We start from the raw sequence: 21,480 nt of genomic DNA, 5'->3' as shown, positions 1-21,480 counted from the left end.
TCCACCACAACCCCACAATGCTGTGCTCTGGGCAGGGCTACATCTAGGTTGGGAGTCTTCAGGTTCCGGTCCAAAGTTACAAACACACAGAGACAGATGCCCATGTTCCCCTCTCCTCCCCTCTCACCTCCAGGTCTGTGAAACCATGCCAGCTGCCTACCCTGCACTACTCTCTCCCCTTTCCCCTCACCTTGCCCTCTGGCTGGGCTGTGACAGCTGCCTCTGTGCCCCCCTGGTGACTCAGCAACCCCCCCTTGGCAGGTCAGCAACCTGCAGGAATTGACAAACACACTGGTGCCCAGTTCTACCACCACGTCCTCACCAATAGCCCATTCATACTGTACACTCCCACCCACCCAACCTTAACGAGCAAAACAGGAACATAGTCACAAACCACCATATGGGCTTAAACAAACTGGTCTTAAATAGGTACCAGTGCCCACACACTAGCGCTGGCAATGGTAATTACAGGGTAGAATACCCACACACTAGCGCTGGCAATGGTAATTACAGGGTAGAATACCCACACACTAACGCTGGCAATGGTAACCACAGGGTAGAATACCCACACACTAACGCTGGCAATGGTAATTACAGGGTAGAATACCCACACACTAACGCTGGCAATGGTAACTACAGGGTAGATTACCCACACACTAACGCTGGCAATGGTAACCACAGGGTAGAATACCCACACACTAACGCTGGCAATGGTAATTACAGGGTAGAATACCCACACACTAACGCTGGCAATGGTAACCACAGGGTAGAATACCCACACACTAACGCTGGCAATGGTAACTACAGGGTAGAATACCCACACACTAACGCTGGCAATGGTAACTACAGGGTAGAATACCCACACACTAACGCTGGCAATGGTAACTACAGGGTAGAATACCCACACACTAACGCTGGCAATGGTAACTACAGGGTAGAATACCCACACACTAACGCTGGCAATGGTAACTACAGGGTAGACTACCCACACACTAACGCTGGCAATGGTAACTACAGGGTAGAATACCCACACACTAACGCTGGCAATGGTAACTACAGGGTAGAATACCCACACACTAAGTCTGCAATGGTAACTACAGGGTAGGATACCCACACACTAACGCTGGCAATGGTAACTACAGGGTAGAATGCCCACACACTAACGCTGGCAATGGTAACTACAGGGTAGAATACCCACACACTAACGCTGGCAATGGTAACCACAGGGTAGACTACCCACACACTAACGCTGGCAATGGTAACTACAGGGTAGAATACCCACACACTAACGCTGGCAATGGTAACTACAGGGTAGAATACCCACACACTACAATCTGTAATGGTAACTGTAGGACAGAATACCGACACACTACAGTCTGTAATGGTAACTACAGGACAGAATACCGACACACTACAGTCTGTAATGGTAACTACAGGACAGAATACCGACACACTACAGTCTGTAATGGTAACTACAGGACAGAATACCGACACACTACAGTCTGTAATGGTAACTACAGGACAGAATACCGACACACTACAGTCTGTAATGGTAACTACAGGACAGAATACCGACACACTACAGTCTGTAATGCAATACTACACAGTGTGAGTGACTTCACCTTTGCCCCGAAGATGACTTAGATGTGGATATGTGAATGTGTACTGTGTGGGTGTTTTTGTAATGGTGTGTGTGTGGATGTGTAGTTTGTGTGTGTGTGAGTAAGGCCTCCCAGGCCCGGGCCAGTCAGCCTGGCCCTCTACAGCAGGGACCCAGAGGGGCCGGCCGGGGGCTCCAGCCATGGGAGGGAGGGACCCTATCAGACTGTACTGATGGACATTCATTGTCTACAGCAACTGAACCACAGCTGCTTCTCAACCTGGCTACCCAACCCCCAGCCTCCATCTCCCCCTCCCCCTATCACAGTATCTCTATCTGTTCCCTCCCCTCTGCTCCGCTAGATATGGAGAAGCAGGAAGTCCCTGGGAGTCGAGTCAGCACAGTTCCTTTACGGGAGTAGTGTGTGCAATCCTAATCAGGGCTGAGTTGTTTTTTTTAGATGCAGTATCAGTCTATCCATATCTATGAGCACACACACATCCTTCATCGTTGAGATCAAACCCGCCCACCCACCCACCCACCCACCCACCCACCCACCCACCCACCCACCCACCCACACACCCACCCACCCACCCACACACACACACACACACACACACACACACACACACACACACACACACACACACACACACACACACACACACACACACACACACACACACACACACACACACACACACACACACAGAAACAGGTGTGACCAGGTGCAGTTGAGATGCATACAAAGCAAAATGAGATAGAGCACGCTTCTCTCTGTAATCAGAGCGGATGAAGTTGAACGTTTACACTATTGTCTCGGGCACATATACCCATCCACACCCACACATCAATACTCAGACAAACACCCTCACACACAACTCTCCGTTACTCCACCCACACCACCTGCCAGAGAAACAAAGAAACAGAGGTATTAGCCTTGTTTTGCCCCGTGCGCTCACCCATTCTCCCCGCCCCTCCAAGCCCTATAATTACCCCTCACCACTGAGTCACGACAGGGCGGTTATAGCCCTTTTACTGACCACCTCCCGCCCAAACCCAGTTATAGCCCCCTAACTGACCCCCTCCCGCCCAAACCCAGTTATAGCCCCCTAACTGACCCCCTCCCGCCCAAACCCAGTTATAGCCCCCTAACTGACCCCCTCCCGCCCAAACCCAGTTATAGCCCCCTAACTGACCCCCTCCCGCCCAAACCCAGTTATAGCCCCCTAACTGACCCCCTCCCGCCCAAACCCAGTTATAGCCCCCTAACTGACCTCCTCCCGCCCAAACCCAGTTATAGCCACCTAACTGACCACCTCCCGCCCAAACCCAGTTATAGCCCCCTAACTGACCCCCTCCCGCCCAAACCCAGTTATAGCCCCCTAACTGACCCCCTCCCGCCCAAACCCAGTTATAGCCCCCTAACTGACCCCCTCCCGCCCAAACCCAGTTATAGCCCCCTAACTGACCCCCTCCCGCCCAAACCCAGTTATAGCCCCCTAACTGACCTCCTCCCGCCCAAACCCAGTTATAGCCCCCTAACTGACCCCTCCCGCCCAAACCCAGTTATAGCCCCCTAACTGACCCCCTCCCGCCCAAACCCAGTTATAGCCCCCTAACTGACCTCCTCCCGCCCAAACCCAGTTATAGCCCCCTAACTGACCCCCTCCTGCCCAAACCCAGTTATAGCCCCCTAACTGACCCCCTCCCGCCCAAACCCAGTTATAGCCCCCTAACTGACTCCCTCCTGCCCAAACCCAGTTATAGCCCCCTAACTGACCCCCTCCCGCCCAAACCCAGTTATAGCCCCCTAACTGATCCCCTCCCGCCCAAACCCAGTTATAGCCCCCTAACTGACCCTCTCCCGCCCAAACCCAGTTATAGCCCCCTAACTGACCCCCTCCCGCCCAAACCCAGTTATAGCCCCCTAACTGACCCTCTCCCGCCCAAACCCAGTTATAGCCCCCTAACTGACCACCTCCCGCCCAAACCCAGTTATAGCCCCCTAACTGACCCCCTCCCGCCCAAACCCAGTTATAGCCCCCTAACTGACCACCTCCCGCCCAAACCCAGTTATAGCCCCCTAACTGACCCCCTCCCGCCCAAACCCAGTTATAGCCCCCTAACTGACCCCCTCCCGCCCAAACCCAGTTATAGCCCCCTAACTGACCCCCTCCCGCCAAACCCAGTTATAGCCCCCTAACTGACCCCCTCCCGCCCAAACCCAGTTATAGCCCCCTAACTGACCCTCTCCCGCCCAAACCCAGTTATAGCCCCCTAACTGACCCCTCCCGCCCAAACCCAGTTATAGCCCCCTAACTGACCCCCTCCCGCCCAAACCCAGTTATAGCCCCCTAACTGACACCTCCCGCCCAAACCCAGTTATAGCCCCTTAACTGACCCCCTCCTGCCCAAACCCAGTTATAGCCCCCTAACTGACCCCTCCCGCCCAAACCCAGTTATAGCCCCTTAACTGACCCCCTCCTGCCCAAACCCAGTTATAGCCCCCTAACTGACCCTCTCCCGCCCAAACCCAGTTATAGCCCCCTAACTGACCCTCTCCCGCCCAAACCCAGTTATAGCCCCCTAACTGACCACTTCCCGCCCAAACCCAGTTATAGCCCCCTAACTGACCCCCTCCCGCCCAAACCCAGTTATAGCCCCCTAACTGACCCTCTCCCGCCCAAACCCAGTTATAGCCCCCTAACTGACCCCCTCCCGCCCAAACCCAGTTATAGCCCCCTAACTGACCCCCTCCCGCCCAAACCCAGTTATAGCCCCCTAACTGACCCCCTCCCGCCCAAACCCAGTTATAGCCCCCTAACTGACCCCCTCCCGCCCAAACCCAGTTATAGCCCCCTAACTGACCCCCTCCCGCCCAAACCCAGTTATAGCCCCCTAACTGACCCCTCCCGCCCAAACCCAGTTATAGCCCCCTAACTGACCCCCTCCCGCCCAAACCCAGTTATAGCCCCCTAACTGACCCTCTCCCGCCCAAACCCAGTTATAGCCCCCTAACTGACCACTTCCCGCCCAAACCCAGTTATAGCCCCCTAACTGACCCCCTCCCGCCCAAACCCAGTTATAGCCCCCTAACTGACCCTCTCCCGCCCAAACCCAGTTATAGCCCCCTAACTGACCACTTCCCGCCCAAAACGAGGTATAGCCCCCTAACTGACCCTCTCCCGCCCAAACCCAGTTATAGCCCCCTAACTGACCCTCTCCCGCCCAAACCCAGTTATAGCCCCCTAACTGACCCCCTCCCGCCCAAACCCAGTTATAGCCCCCTAACTGACCCTCTCCCGCCCAAACCCAGTTATAGCCCCCTAACTGACCCTCTCCCGCCCAAACCCAGTTATAGCCCCCTAACTGACCCCCTCCCGCCCAAACCCAGTTATAGCCCCCTAACTGACCCCCTCCCGCCCAAACCCAGTTATAGCCCCCTAACTGACCCCCACCCGCCCAAACCCAGTTATAGCCCCCTAACTGACCCCCCCCCGCCCAAACCCAGTTATAGCCCCCTAACTGACCTCCTCCCGCCCAAACCCAGTTATAGCCCCCTAACTGACCCCCTCCCGCCCAAACCCAGTTATAGCCCCCTAACTGACCCCCTCCCGCCCAAACCCAGTTATAGCCCCCTAACTGACCTCCTCCCGCCCAAACCCAGTTATAGCCCCCTAACTGACCCCCTCCTGCCCAAACCCAGTTATAGCCCCCTAACTGACCCCCTCCCGCCCAAACCCAGTTATAGCCCCCTAACTGACTCCCTCCTGCCCAAACCCAGTTATAGCCCCCTAACTGACCCCCTCCCGCCCAAACCCAGTTATAGCCCCCTAACTGATCCCCTCCCGCCCAAACCCAGTTATAGCCCCCTAACTGACCCTCTCCCGCCCAAACCCAGTTATAGCCCCCTAACTGACCCCCTCCCGCCCAAACCCAGTTATAGCCCCCTAACTGACCCTCTCCCGCCCAAACCCAGTTATAGCCCCCTAACTGACCACCTCCCGCCCAAACCCAGTTATAGCCCCCTAACTGACCCCCTCCCGCCCAAACCCAGTTATAGCCCCCTAACTGACCACCTCCCGCCCAAACCCAGTTATAGCCCCCTAACTGACCCCCTCCCGCCCAAACCCAGTTATAGCCCCCTAACTGACCCCCTCCCGCCCAAACCCAGTTATAGCCCCCTAACTGACCCCCTCCCGCCAAACCCAGTTATAGCCCCCTAACTGACCCCCTCCCGCCCAAACCCAGTTATAGCCCCCTAACTGACCCTCTCCCGCCCAAACCCAGTTATAGCCCCCTAACTGACCCCTCCCGCCCAAACCCAGTTATAGCCCCCTAACTGACCCCCTCCCGCCCAAACCCAGTTATAGCCCCCTAACTGACCCCTCCCGCCCAAACCCAGTTATAGCCCCTTAACTGACCCCCTCCTGCCCAAACCCAGTTATAGCCCCCTAACTGACCCTCTCCCGCCCAAACCCAGTTATAGCCCCCTAACTGACCCTCTCCCGCCCAAACCCAGTTATAGCCCCCTAACTGACCACTTCCCGCCCAAACCCAGTTATAGCCCCCTAACTGACCCCCTCCCGCCCAAACCCAGTTATAGCCCCCTAACTGACCCTCTCCCGCCCAAACCCAGTTATAGCCCCCTAACTGACCCCCTCCCGCCCAAACCCAGTTATAGCCCCCTAACTGACCCCCTCCCGCCCAAACCCAGTTATAGCCCCCTAACTGACCCCCTCCCGCCCAAACCCAGTTATAGCCCCCTAACTGACCCCCTCCCGCCCAAACCCAGTTATAGCCCCCTAACTGACCTCCTCCCGCCCAAACCCAGTTATAGCCCCCTAACTGACCCCTCCCGCCCAAACCCAGTTATAGCCCCCTAACTGACCCCCTCCCGCCCAAACCCAGTTATAGCCCCCTAACTGACCCCCTCCCGCCCAAACCCAGTTATAGCCCCCTAACTGACCCTCTCCCGCCCAAACCCAGTTATAGCCCCCTAACTGACCACTTCCCGCCCAAACCCAGTTATAGCCCCCTAACTGACCCCCTCCCGCCCAAACCCAGTTATAGCCCCCTAACTGACCCCCTCCCGCCCAAACCCAGTTATAGCCCCCTAACTGCCCTGCATTCACCTGACACCATGCCAGGGCAGAACTCACAAACATACATATATACAATCACAGACAGCCTGGCAGACAGTCTGGCAGACAGCCTGGTAGACAGACAGCTTGGAAGACAGCCTGGCAGACAGACTATTCCTCGGATATATGTTCCTAATCAGAGGATAACTGCGCCTGCTAAGCCTGATTCTGTAATGCAGTAACACTGACTCAAATTCAGTGAGGCTTCCTCTACGTCATTTCCCAATTCAATTGTAAAAGTCATCAAAATGGATTGTTTCTATCTTGCCAATCCAGCCGGTGATACAGCTTTACTTTATCCTTTATATTATTTATAATATAATGTACAATATAATGTACACCCAAAAAGCTATCCAATTTAATAGAAGACTTATTATCTTGGTGGTAAGGAAAACGTAGTCTTTGTCACTTTGTCAACCAGATTATGAGTCAGTTTGGTTATGATTCCACTTTTTTCTACCATTTATACTTTTACTGGGAATCAGGTATAGGGTAGTTGGGGACACAGAGTACACTATGTAAAATAATTTTTCGCACGAACACCATACACATGATATCCATTTCTCAGTTTTTACAGATGGCTGTTTAACTTAAGTAAATATCATGCAAAGGCAAATTCAGCATTTGGATAAAGTTTCTAACCACAGGAGAATGGGAGAGAGACTGCAGGGACAGGCTACAGAGGAGAATTGGCTGAGTCTACAAAACCCCGGAGGATTCTGAGAATAGTCAGATAGTCACAGACACTAATATAAACATCACTCGTAGATATGGAATTGTTATTATCTAAAAGTAGTCAATTAACTCAATTTTTAACAATAAATGAACAAATGAACAAAATAATGGTTGAAAATACAATAGAAGAATATTAGCATTTCAAAAGAACGTGTTGGCGGGCTCAGTTTTCACGGAAAGAGGTAACGACAGTCAAAATAGAGAATCAGCAGGCTTTCCAAGAGCATCTTTGGGGACTTGATTTCTCAGGCACTCTAGAAATACTTGGACACAAGTCCAGCTTCACGTCTGCCATTTTCCCTCTCTGTACAATACTATCAGGGAGACATAGGAACTGGACAGGGAATACTGGGTTGTAGGGTGCCGCTTGGCCCCTCCCAAGACACACCCATTACAGTGTCAGGTTGGAAGCAGAGGGGCGAGACACGACCCTACAGGCCAAGTGACCACACAGGTCTCCCTCTGCGGCCAGAAGAGAACATTGTTCCTGGAATAGTGACCAGGAATGCTGTCGGCAAATACACGCTGTATTTCTCACCTGTGTCCTGAGGCTTCTGGAGAAACAAATCCCAAACAGGATGCTTCCCTCTCCTCTCTCCCAGACAACAACGCTGTCTGACTGCTCCCACTCAGGGGGATGGAAGGAGGGTGGGAGGTTCAGACTTGCATCAGTACAGACACTGAAGTCTTTCACCTACTCATCTGGGCTATCCATCTATGACATTTACGCAGGAACAATTTAGTGTAATTAATATTTAATTAATTCATGAAATGTTGATTAAGTGACCTGCAACATCACCATCCAGTTAGGTCCCCATGTTCCAAACTCCAAGGAATCAGAATCAGTTGAAGAATTCCACAGTATCATGGAATGTTCATTATTCTGGAGGGCAAGGCGATTGGAAAACAAAGGAAAGAAAATCTTTAAATTGGCAGGAGGAGAGCGAGAAGGAGAGGGTGAGAGTGGTCAACTGAAACACCTCACTTTTGGTGGAAAAGTGTGATGTCTATATAAAGAAAACAAAAGAAATGAAAAACTCTTGTAACTCTTGCCATTAACCTCAGACTGAGCAATAGATGTTTGCAACCAGGACTCAGGGGTAGACGTAACATAGTAAAAGTAAATACGGGACACTCCATTTAGTCTGATATGTTACGTTTCGTATGGTATGTATTAACTTGTGGATGTCCATCATCCATTTCATATGATATATCACAAATTACAATTCATATGATATGTTATGAATTCCAATTTGTTGTGGCTAATGTAATCTAGCTAGGTGGCTAAGTGGCTAACGCTAATGTCCAGTTATGAGTCAACATGCTCTCACGTCTCATTATGAAATGAACAATGCTCCTGTAGGTAGCGGAACAGTAATAACAGCCAAATGTTATGTTTTTTGTACATCTTCGAAACTAGCCATGATAATGGCCAACCAGAGCTCACCTGTTTCATTTGACTGTAAGATTACATTTTTAATTCAGGAAGCCATGAAACCTTCCATTTCTTTGTACCCCACAATAAAGCCTGCGAGTGGTCATTGATCTGAGGCTTGGGATAGAGGAAGAGGACATTTGAGCTGGGGAGCTATAACGAGAACCCTATGGGAAGACTAGAGGAAGGAGTATGATTGACTTGTGCTGGGAAAAAACAAAGCTTCTCTTTCCCCAGCACAGACAGTTCTGTCCCAACAGACAGTCAAAACAGGAACATTTTTGTGAAAACCTAATTCAAGAAAAGGACATGGCATAGCCAAGAATACAAAGAACCCCTCTTTTTAACAAACATCAAAGAATTAACATCAGATCAGAGGAACACGAGGAGGGCTCAGTGCACAATGGGCATGACAGAGCAGCAGGAATCAATTAGTGGGCTCCCTTTGATGATGTCATTGACAAGTAATCTGCTAGTGGAGTAGCTTCTGTTTGAGGGAGACGGAAACAAGAGCCCCCACCACAGAACGAGCCGGCCCACTGCGCTCCTCGCAGAGACGCTAGTCCATCATCCTCCCTCTGCTCTGGCCTTCGCCCAGTCGCCCCTCTCCTCATCAGTGTCAGGAGTGAGGGCTGATGCCTCCCTACTCCCTCCCCCATCATACACTCATTACTACCAGGTCCACTTCAGCCAGACTTAAGTACAAACTCCATTAAATATGTATGGACTAACTATAGTAGCTTTATGACATTAAGGACGTAAACTTTAAACTTAGCAACCGACCAATTGGTATTTGTGTGGCTTCCTGAGATAATTTCGTAGCCCTTCCCAAACACCACACCCTGCTTCATGTTGGGGCTGAAGATGAGAGAGATTCATTTGCTCAACATTTTGTTTCCTTCAATAACCACCACCGCCAGCAGAAGCAGCAGCAAGCTGTTCCCCCTCTCTGGCTCTGTAACAGGGTTAACTGTCACGCGGTTCCCCCTCTCTGGCTCTGTAACAGGGTTAACTGTCAAGCTGTTCCCCCTCTCTGGCTCTGTAACAGGGTTAACTGTCAAGCTGTTCCCCCTCTCTGGCTCTGTAACAGGGTTAACTGTCACGCGGTTCCCCCTCTCTGGCTCTGTAACAGGGTTAACTGTCACGCTGTTCCCCCTCTCTGACTCTGTAACAGGGTTAACTGTCAAGCTGTTCCCCCTCTCTGGCTCTGTAACAGGGTTAACTGTCAAGCTGTTCCCCCTCTCTGGCTCTGTAACAGGGTTAACTGTCAAGCAGTTCCCTCTCTGGCTCTGTAACAGGGTTAACTGTCAAGCTGTTCCCCCTCTCTGGCTCTGTAACAGGGTTAACTGTCAAGCTGTTCGCCCTCTCTGGCTCTGTAACAGGGTTAACTGTCAAGCTGTTCGCCCTCTCTGGCTCTGTAACAGGGTTAACTGTCAAGCTGTTCGCCCTCTCTGGCTCTGTAACAGGGTTAACTGTCAAGCTGTTCGCCCTCTCTGGCTCTGTAACAGGGTTAACTGTCAAGCTGTTCGCCCTCTCTGGCTCTGTAACAGGGTTAACTGTCAAGCTGTTCGCCCTCTCTGGCTCTGTAACAGGGTTAACTGTCAAGCTGTTCGCCCTCTCTGGCTCTGTAACAGGGTTAACTGTCAAGCTGTTCGCCCTCTCTGGCTCTGTAACAGGGTTAACTGTCAAGCTGTTCGCCCTCTCTGGCTCTGTAACAGGGTTAACTGTCAAGCTGTTCGCCCTCTCTGGCTCTGTAACAGGGTTAACTGTCAAGCTGTTCGCCCTCTCTGGCTCTGTAACAGGGTTAACTGTCAAGCTGTTCGCCCTCTCTGGCTCTGTAACAGGGTTAACTGTCAAGCTGTTCGCCCTCTCTGGCTCTGTAACAGGGTTAACTGTCAAGCTGTTCGCCCTCTCTGGCTCTGTAACAGGGTTAACTGTCAAGCTGTTCGCCCTCTCTGGCTCTGTAACAGGGTTAACTGTCAAGCTGTTCGCCCTCTCTGGCTCTGTAACAGGGTTAACTGTCAAGCTATTCGCCCTCTCTGGCTCTGTAACAGGGTTAACTGTCAAGCTGTTCGCCCTCTCTGGCTCTGTAACAGGGTTAACTGTCAAGCTGTTCGCCCTCTCTGGCTCTGTAACAGGGTTAACTGTCAAGCTGTTCGCCCTCTCTGGCTCTGTAACAGGGTTAACTGTCAAGCTGTTCGCCCTCTCTGGCTCTGTAACAGGGTTAACTGTCAAGCTGTTCCCCCTCTCTGGCTCTGTAACAGGGTTAACTGTCAAGCTGTTCGCCCTCTCTGGCTCTGTAACAAGGTTAATTGTCAAGCTGGCGCCAGGCAGCTCAAAAACATGTTTTGTGGCACATGACCCATCATGAATATGGAGATTGGCTCCGTAAGTGCAATGCTAGGCAGACAAACACATACATAAAAACACAGTCACAAACACACACACAATCCCGCGCACACACACACCCACTCACACACACACACGCACACACACACACACTGGCTGGTCTTGGGAACAAGCGAAGAAGCTAACTATTAAAACTCCAATTCCTGTGGTGACGCCTCAGACTGCAGTCCCTTTCATAATGGAGTCATTTACTGTGAATCTTCCCTGTGCTATCTGCCCCCGAGCGAACATTCTTACATCCAGAGACAGGCCAAAGATTTATAGAGTCTGCTGCCTCTGAGGCCCGCTCTCTGTCTCTCTCTGTTCTAGCCCTATGACAGACACCAACACACCTACACAGTCTCACTATGGCTTACTGTTGTAATACCGAGACTGTAGCTCAAAAGTTTAGGAGTCATTCTGCCACTTTCTTCATGTATTTGTGCTCTTAGCTCTTAACACAGAGTGGAAGCACACTGTGGATGGTCTACACCAGTAGCAAGAGGCCAATCAGTTAACAAGCCTCCAAACCCAACCTTGTGGCATGGCCATGCAGACGGAACCCAATTTGTGCTTTGTATAAAGGGAAACCACACACAAGTGCTACTGATGAACAGAGTAGAGAGGGAGATTTGGACAAGATGCCAAACATAATATCTCTTAAACCCTTAAAGCTGAACCACGCTCCAAAACCCTAAAAGTCTCACATTTCAACAAGATTGAGTTGAGGAGACAGAGTTCATATTTAAGAGTCTATCTCCCCTTCTCTTGTTACAGTAAAAATCCTATTTTATCAAACTTCAATCCAGGTAGTCTGTGTAGAGGTTCTTGACCTAGCCTAAAGAGATACCCTACAATCCCATGGTGGGTCATCAGTATCAATGCAGTTCCATAACAACAAAGCATCAATCAGTGGTGTAAAGCACTTAAGTAAAAATAATTTAAAGTACTACTTAAGTCGTTTTTTGGGGTATCTGTACTTTACTTTACTATATATATTTTGATTACTTTTATTTTTACTTACTACATTCTTAAAGAAAATAATGTACTTTTTACTCCTTACATTTTGAATGCTTAGCAGAACAGGAAAATTGTCCAATTCACACACTTATCAAGAGAACATCCCTGGTCATCCCTAATGCTTCTGATTTGGCAGACTCACTAAACACAAATGCTTCATTTGTAAATTATGTCAGTGTTGGATTGTGCTCCTGACTATCCGTAAATTAAAAAAAACAAGAAAATGGTGCCGTCTGGTTTGCCTAATATAAGGAATTTGAGATGATTTATACTTTTACTTTTCATACTTAAGTATATTTAAAATCAAATACTTTTAGACTTTTATTCAAGTAGTATTTTACTGGGTGACTTTCACTTTTAGTTGAGTCATTTTCTGTTAAGGTATCTTTACTTTTACTCAAGTATGACAATTGTGTACTTTTCCCACCACTGGCATCAATGGAGGATCCTCATCAATGGAGGATGAACTCATGTCTGAGGTAAGCTAACTTCACTTGGAACAGATTAATAATTGACTACGACACATTGAATCATCCCCCTCCTCCTGTCTGCTACTGTAGAAATTCAAACACCCTGCACTTCTGCTGCCTGTCACAGTATGAGGACCTGCGTTAAGGACTCTATACTCGATGCTTCTGTGGCAGTTATACAACTTCCTGTTCTGCTCTGTGAATTTTGAACAGTATGCTGCTGTGTATTCATTTCTGTCTCTGATGATTTTCTGAAGGCACTGTTAGCTATCCTTTGGCACTCCAATCTAATCAACTTAATATTGGACTAGGGAGTTAGGATCCATGACCATTAGGGCAGTGTGGATGATCCACTGGACTGACCAGGGTTCTGGTACGAAACAGTCGGCTACTGGGAGCCCCTGGCTGGGACAGGGTTAGCGGCTCCTCCCCAGGCCCTGCTAGCTACCTCTAAAATGAACCTCCCACACAGCTGGTTCCCATTAGCCTGTAGTGACACTCAGAGTCTGTACTTAAGCTCTACTGGGGGGGCTCCAGTGGAGCTGGGCTCACCGCCCCACTCAGATAATACTACTGTCCTCCACCAGCGTCCAAGTTTAAACTGGCCCCGTTCTGCTGGCACCGTCTGTTTTCAATGGTTTATTCACCCGCGCACGAGAGAGAAATGTGAGAGAGAGACCAAGAGTGAGAGACCTGAACAGCGAGTGAGAGAAACACCACAAAGGAGATATAGAAAGAAAGAAAAGACAGACTAAAAAAGAGAGAGACCAGAAGAGATAAAGAGAGAGCGGTAGAGAGACCTAAAGAAACCAAGAGAGTGAGAGAGAGAGAGAGAGAGAGAGAGAGAGAGAGAGAAGAGAGAGAGAGAGAGAGAGAGAGTGAGAGGAAGAGAGAGAGAGAGAGAGAGCAGAAGAGAGGGAAAGACAGAGAGTCCCTGGGCTCACACTGCGCTGTGGTTGGTTCTGACTCCATCAATCAGAAACACCAAGACCCATAAAATCACTCACTTTTCATGGAAAGAATATTATAACTGCTCCCTATTCATCTGTTACTCTGGGCTGGTGTTGGGTGGTGGTGAGGGGAGAGCTGCATGCTATATGCTCTTTATGGACCTCACACTTCAACTGGGCATAGGGGGAACATGCCATACATACATATCTATAGGCCACACCTGGACAGTTCCCTCATGAAAACAGCTAGACCAGGATCTTTGACAAATCATACAGTGCATGTTCCACTGGCTAAAGGACTTTATGAAATGCTTCAATATTTCACCTCCACAGTTTGCTCTTTTATTTCAGACTTTAAAAAAATGTATTAAATGAATACAGCAGCAGACACAAACCGGTTGGCCCACGTTATTTCAGTTAAACCAGTCATCACGTTTCCTCTTCTGACACCACTGACGCCACACACTTTCACTTTTCACTGCAGACATTCTGTCTATTAACGTCTCCTAGCCAGGCAGTGTGAGATGTGTTTGTGTAGAAGGTTAACAATCACACTAATTAAGAACAGAGGTTGCAGCGTATGCAACACCTCTCCCAGCCTGACACCACTAGTCTGCAGGGAGGTTGAGTAGATAGGGGTAAAGTGAGAGGGAGCGAGGGAACGAGGGAGGCAGCGAGGGGGAGGGAGGGACTGGGAGCCCAGAGAAAAATCATACGTTCTCCAAGTAAGTTCCACCTTAGTTCCTAAAGAGAAGTACTTATGACAAGGAGCAGAGCAGTAGCACCCGTCTTGGGATTTATACCCTGTGTGTGTGTGTGTGTGCGCGTGCGTTCAAAAGTGCATGTATTTGTGTAGGGTGACAGTGCTAGGAGCGTGGCTATGACTAAGAGCTCCTTGGGGCTTATTTTGGAATAGGAGGGATGGAGGGCCCAGGGCTCATTAAAGCTGCATGGTCTCTAAGCCTACTAGAGGGGATAGGGGATAGGGTCACTACAAGGCCGCTGCCCTGGACACTCAGCGCCTCATCTGTAAAGTGCTCGGCACGCCTGACAACTCCCAGTCACGCCTTTTTAAATAATTAATGGGCAAAGATTAGTCCGTCAGCCTTGAGCCGAAAGGTCTATCGATTTCTCACGGATGCATTTTTAATGAGCACATTTCAGCGAGGCACTGTCTGTGAACAGGGGCCTCTGGCACACCTTACATACGGCACCAGCCACGAGCCCTCCAGGGGAGCAAATGAATACACAAACAAAACGATAACAAAAAATGCAATCCTTCTAAACACTGCATCTTCATTGGTGTGGAAACAAAGGTGTCACGTTTTAAGATTCCTTATCTAATCTGTTAAAAAAAAAATATTGTTTTGGGTTATCTTTATACAATGACAGGTAAAATCTTCAGGGCTAAAATATGTATGATTCCCATTGTTTTATTGAGCACTCCATGGAAAATCCATGGAAATGAAAGGGATGCAATCAGTCAGTGGTGTTTAATGGTTCAGATAATAATTTTATGACCTACTTTATTCAGTACAGCTCATCCCGGACCAGGCCCAAATCCCTGACACTCAAAGAAGGAAGAGGCGCCGTTATAGAGGCCAGCGTGCGGGATACCTGACGAGACTACTTCGGTGAGTGGATAAACCGCCTCTAACCTCCGCTCTTTTGGTGAACATGCAATCACTGGAGAATAAACTTGACGAGCTCCATTCGATCTATCCTATCAACGGGAAGAACTGTAATATCCTTTGTTCCTCAGAGTCGTGGCTGAACAAGGACATGGAAAACATACAGTACCAGTCAAAAGTTTGGACACACCTACTCATTCAAGGGTTTTTCTTAATTTTTACTATTTTCTACATTGTTGAATAATAGTGAAGACATCAAAACTATGAAATAACACATTTGTAATCATGTAGTAACCAAAAAAGTGTTAAACAAATCAAAAAATATTTTATATTTGAGATTCTTCAAAGTAGCCACCCTTTGCCTTGATGACAGCTTTGCACGCTCTTGGCATTCTCTCAACCAGCTTCATGTGGTAGTCACCTGGAATGCATTTCAATTAACAGGTGAAGAATCTAAAATCTAACACATATTTTGATTTGTTCAACACTTTTTTTGGTTACTACATGATTCCATATATGCTATTTCATAGTTTTGATGTCTTCACTATTATTCTACAATGTAGAAAATAGTAAAAAATTAAGAAAAACCCTTAGATAAGTAGGTGTGTCCAAACTTTTGACTGGTACTGTACATATTACCTCTGGATGTGGGGTTCAAATGACAGAGTTGGGTCAAATGTAACACCAAGGTTCCTGACTGTGGAGTTGGGGTGGATGGTGCAGCGGTCGACCCAGTTTGTTAATGAGGGAGTTGGGGCCCATGAGCATGATCTCTGTTTTGTCGTTTAGTTTGAAAAAGGTATTGCTCATCCAACTTTTCACTTCACGGAGACAGTCAACAACAGAGGGGGGTGACAAAGTGGAGTTGGGTTTTGTGTGGATGTAGATGTGTGTGTGATTTGCATGACAGTGAAATCTGAGTCCAAATTGACGAAGGATCTGACCAAGAGGTAGCATGTAAATACTAAACAGTAATGGACCTAACACTGAGACTTGTGGGATACCTTGTGATACAGGGGCTGGGGCAGACCTGTAGTTGCCAAGGAAGAAAAACTGTTGTCTATCAGATAGATAAGATTGGGACCAGGCAAGAGTTGTTCCAGAAACTCCAAGAAGCCTCTCCATGCGGTCAGTTAAAATCTGATGACAGACAGTGTCAAATGCTTCAGACAGGTCCAGGAGGATGCGGATGGAGATGTTCCCAGCATCAGAAGCACAGAGGTGGTAATTCACTATCTTTACCAAGGCAGTTTCAGTACTATGCATAGCCCAGAAGCCCGACTGAAGGGTGAGACTGTTGCAGCTGTTGGTAGATAGCCTCCACTTTGTTTTGAAAGGATGCCAGAAAACGGTCACAGAGGTCGTGGTGATTGTGAGAGAGGGGTTGTCCAAGGGGCGGTGAAGTTTATTGATGGTTGAGAAGAGCACTCCTGGGTTTCCTTGTTCATTCCTTATGATGTTGGAGAAATAAGCAGATTTGGTTGTGGGAAGTGAGTTCTTGTAGTTGTGAATGTGGTCTTTGTAGGCCTCCTCGTGGATAATGAGCCCTGGATAATAAGCCCTGCCCTGCAGTACTGTCAGAATCACAGGAAAAGCAAGGCTTTACTATATAATTACTATTTATATACTATACTATACTATACTGTAATATACTATTACTATATAATTACGATTGTATTTCTATGGTTGGAACAGTGTCATCATCTTCCTTCCTTATGGCTTTGAGGGAAACCACATACTGTAGTCGTGTGTTCATTGAGTTGGTAAAATGTGTTGGAATTACAGTGAGAAAAATGGGCATGTTTAAAAAAGAAACAATAGGAGACACAGTGAAGAGTGGGGTTTTAAGTGGACGGTAGGGCAGTGTTCTGTGTGAAGCAATAACATATCATTACGGAAAGCCCATGGTTTATCCCACCCAGAGAACATATCAATCTGAATCAACAGCCTGGATTCAATCAAACTGTCGTGAGATCAACCTCAACTTTTGGTGAAAAATTCTAGGAATACCTCGCGCCCATACCAAGCTCTTTACAGATCATTAGTGTGCGGTTACATGAGTTCACAGAAATGTCTGGGAAATAAAAAGTGTCATAGATGAGGTTAAGAGAAATCACCTCTCAAAAGATGAACAGATGAGATTAGAGGGAGGATAAAAAGAGAAGAGAGAAGAATAGAAAAGAAAAGAGATGTCAGGATTACCTTTCCCGTCTCCCGGTCAAAGTCCACATAATCTCGTGTGGGTGTCTGCCTCTGCTCCCCGTGCAAGTTGGCTGGGAAGAACTGCAGCGAGAGGTTGGTGCCCGTCGCCACAAAAGCCTTTTAGAGGGAAATCAATACAAACAGGATCAGAACACTGGGCCTGAGCATAAATTATGCAGCCCGTCATTTCTTTTTCACATCAGAGAGACTAGTGTCTGGAGCCAGGGCCAGCGCTCCCAGCACTCAGAAAAAGAAGGGGAAAAAACAAGAGTCATAATTTTCTCTATTTGGAGTATAGAGTTACGCACATCTGATATTATTTTACCAACACTCACTGTTGGAATACTGGGCAATAGAGAACTGACTTTAGAAAAGACAGAGAGACTGAATGAGAGGGAGATGGCATGAGTGAGAGATAGGAGGAATACAGTAAGAAAGACAGGGAAGGAAAATCAATAATAGCTTAAAAGTAGACCCTGCCTGACACTAATGACGCAGGGTCTAGATGATTTCTTCTGAATTATGTTCCCTGTGCTTGGTTGATGTTATGGAATTGACCAGCTCATAGGTAAAGATTTTAAACAACTGAGCTCCAAACATGGACACAATGTTTTCTGTTGTTTTCACAGCATTACTTCAAACAGAAATAAGGAAAAAACTACACAGGCAGAATACACAAAACACATACTAACACAAAATAAAATGTTATGACCATATAATTACTAAGGCTATATGTGCATAGCATATATTCTGCCTTATTTAATTAACAAAGTCTATTTGAATGTATTTAATTTACTAACATTTTAGGTATGATGATGGTAATTTCAAATGGCTTTCTCAGTCAGAATAATTGTATTTTGAAATAGACACACTTGGGTGAATGGTGGTGTTAGGACCCTTACAGAGCAAACAGTGACAGTAACACATCAAACAATCCTCATAAAGCACCAAAATACTTTAATCACAAAAAAAGAACTAAAGAACTAACTACTAAAAAGAACTAAAAACGAATTAGAAGTAGGCCTAGTCACAATATTATTATTGTGAATATCTTTGTGAATCTTTTTGTCTGAAAATGGCAGTGAATACACTGCAATGTTACTTTATTGTTTAATGGCATGAAGAAAAATCCTTGATTTGAATTAGCTTACCAAAACTATTTAAAAAATCTGACTCAAAAAGAGTGAAATGTTAGACTACTCTAAGAATATAAGTAATAGGCCTACATAAAAAAATAATACATTTGACTTTATTACAGCAAATACTTTAGTACACTCTTAGAATGAACGGGGACTCGATTAAACCTGGAGGAACCCTGGAGTTCCTCAATGAACCATTGATGGTTCATATTTGCACCCTTGGTAGTTGAAGGGTTTCTTGGAGGAACCTTTAATGTTTCAATGCTGCAACTGGTAATCTTTTGATAGGCTGCCACCTCTACAATTAAAAGGTTCAACATGTAACCCCTCCCATCACAAAAAGGTTCAACATGTAACCCCTCCCATCACAAAAAAGGTTCCAGTTTGAACCTTTAAACAGACCCTTTTCAAAGGGACCTTTTTGAACTGGAGAGGTTCCCCGTGTGGCATTTTTTAGAACCCCCAAAGGTTCTTCCAGGGACAGAGTCCTTTACTTAAGAGTGTAGCCTACGTGAAAATATCGTGATGACTGAAAAAGGAGTGAGCAGAGGGACCGTTTTATGTAGCCACTGTCGGTGCCGCCAGACCGGCTCTGCCCCCGACTTCAGTCATTGTCAATGCCCCTGTTGTGTTTCTCTCCTCAAAAGGCTATTGAGACAGAGGCAGACCTTAATAGCCTTGTCTGTCAGACACCTGATACACAGGTTTATGACAGTTCTGGATAGTGAACTAATCCTATTATAGTGTTATGACATTTTTGTGAAATAATGTTATGAGGATGTTTTTTGTGTTGTTTGCCAGAGAATAAAGGATTAAGTAATGTTTTGGCTGATGTTTTATTATATATTTTTTTTAATTTAACCTTTATTTAACTAGGCATGTAAAATGTCTAGTTCTGTTCCGGGTGTCTATTTATGCAACATATTGACAAACACTTAATAAGGTTAGTGTAATGATGTCTGATTATAGTCTTATTATCGCAGTTGTATGCTGAACAGAAATGCTTTACTCACTATTTCTGAGCGACCGTCTCTAGAAGCGTTCTGAAACCTGGCTTGCCGCTCCTCGTGCGGTCTGTCTCGGAAACCTGTGTATTTGATCTTAAAATATGAAGGGAAAAATGCATCAATAAAGTTAATCCCAAAGGTCAAAAAATACATAAGTAAGTAGCATAAATATACTTTACTGTGAAGGCATTAATCATGGCTCACTTTATGGCTCAGATGATAGTCTAAATTTGAGACACGTCTTTATTTTTTATAAATTCGTACAATTCCGAGGTATCAGATTAATTTAATTCAAATGCATCTCTCTTTAGCCTATTGAATGATACAATATGGGAAATAAATGTACATTAGCCATGAGGCAAAGTCACCGTGAATGTCAGTGCTTCGCGCAGTGAGGTGATGAGCGACTCAGATAAATTGATGGACTTAAAACAAATCAAAACTAAAAATAGTTTCATAACTCTTCCACTTTTTTGAAAAGAGTAGGCTTATTTGGACATTAAAATATGAAATAACATATCAGATAAATGCAACAGTGCTTCATATCTATAATGGAAACCATATCCATCTTTCAGTAAGAAAATAATAAAAAGGCTATTGTGCTGTCTCAGCGCAACGTGCATTTCCACATTATGAGGTACTTTGTTTCCGCCACCAGATAAAATGTATCCAATGAGTAGACTTGCCTCGCACTCCCGACTGAGTTTCCTGAAGAATTCTTCGTTTTCAAACTTGCTCCTTTGATCCGGGACCACCCGAGGCATCTTGAAGCTTTGCTGAGAAATTTTCCTTAATTTTAATTGTTTTGTGAGCAAGAAAAACCTTTGCCGTGAAATAACAGCAATCCCGCTTCTATTCTCTTCCGTCTTGTTTAGTAGCAATGTGCTAACGTAATATTTACCTAATTGTAAGCAGGGTCGTGATCTCTCCCCGCTTTCAAATCTAAACTACTGAGTGGTCAGTCTCTGCCACTGCAATGGATTAGGCTCAATTTCGCACTCGGCTATAATTCCCTCTCACCCTGAAGCGTGTGATCCCCGTCCACTGACAACAAACGCCCGCTCTCTCGACTTTATCTGTCGCGCTGCATACTTCCTGGCTCCTCGGAGTCCGATTTATGACTGTACACCCAAAATACTCCCCCCATTCACAATTCTCCTCACTACTGATCCCCAGTGCGCAGGCGCTGAATTTAACAAACTTCAGAGCACAATAAATAGCTTTCCTATGTATATGTCCATGTCTCATGTTCCTTAGACATAGAGACATAAAAAACACATCTTTGTTCGTAAATTATTTGGATCAGTAGGCCTACCTTGTGAAGACATGTTTTCCATAAGCATAAGACTTCTGGAAAAAGACAAGGCTTCTGAAACAATTACTCAAGGGAGATATTTGTATCTCTGGGAGGCACATTAAGAAGAGGCATTTGAACATTTGAATTCCTGGAAAGTAGTTGCATGTAAAGCTTTGAAAACTCGGTCCCCATCTCTTTCCTCTCCTTATATCAATCAAGGCCAAGGGCAATAGTGCCGCTTGTTGATAATTAGAAACGTCGAGGCACTTTGTGATCTGTCCCTCTCTCTCTCCCCCACACACCCACACACGCACGCACGCACGCACGCACACACACACACACACACACACACACACACACACACACACACACACACACACACACACACACACACACACACACACACACACACACACACACACACACACACACACACACACACACACACACACACACACA

General features: G+C 47.0%; 1 protein-coding gene across 4 annotated transcripts in view; it reads right to left on the bottom strand.

Annotated features, from left to right (window-relative positions):
• The window catches only part of LOC139584764 (core-binding factor subunit beta-like), a 37,363-nt gene extending 16,573 nt beyond the window's left edge, over positions 1 to 20,790 (bottom strand). For all 4 annotated transcript variants that reach the window (XM_071416956.1, XM_071416959.1, XM_071416960.1 and 1 more), the window contains exons 1-3: positions 20,411 to 20,790; positions 19,731 to 19,817; positions 17,579 to 17,695 (exon numbers count right to left, since the gene is read on the bottom strand). In XM_071416956.1, coding sequence (XP_071273057.1) covers positions 17,579 to 17,695; positions 19,731 to 19,817; positions 20,411 to 20,488 — 282 coding nt within the window. In that variant the 5' untranslated portion in view covers positions 20,489 to 20,790. The remainder of the gene's footprint in view (positions 1 to 17,578; positions 17,696 to 19,730; positions 19,818 to 20,410) is intronic.
• Between the last annotated feature and the right edge of the window lie 690 nt (positions 20,791 to 21,480).

Source organism: Salvelinus alpinus, chromosome 9 (assembly GCF_045679555.1).
Source record: "Salvelinus alpinus chromosome 9, SLU_Salpinus.1, whole genome shotgun sequence".
In the NCBI taxonomy this organism is placed as follows: domain Eukaryota; kingdom Metazoa; phylum Chordata; class Actinopteri; order Salmoniformes; family Salmonidae; genus Salvelinus; species Salvelinus alpinus.
The sequence above is the reverse complement of the archived record's forward strand: the minus strand, read 5'-3'. Positions and strand labels throughout refer to the sequence as shown.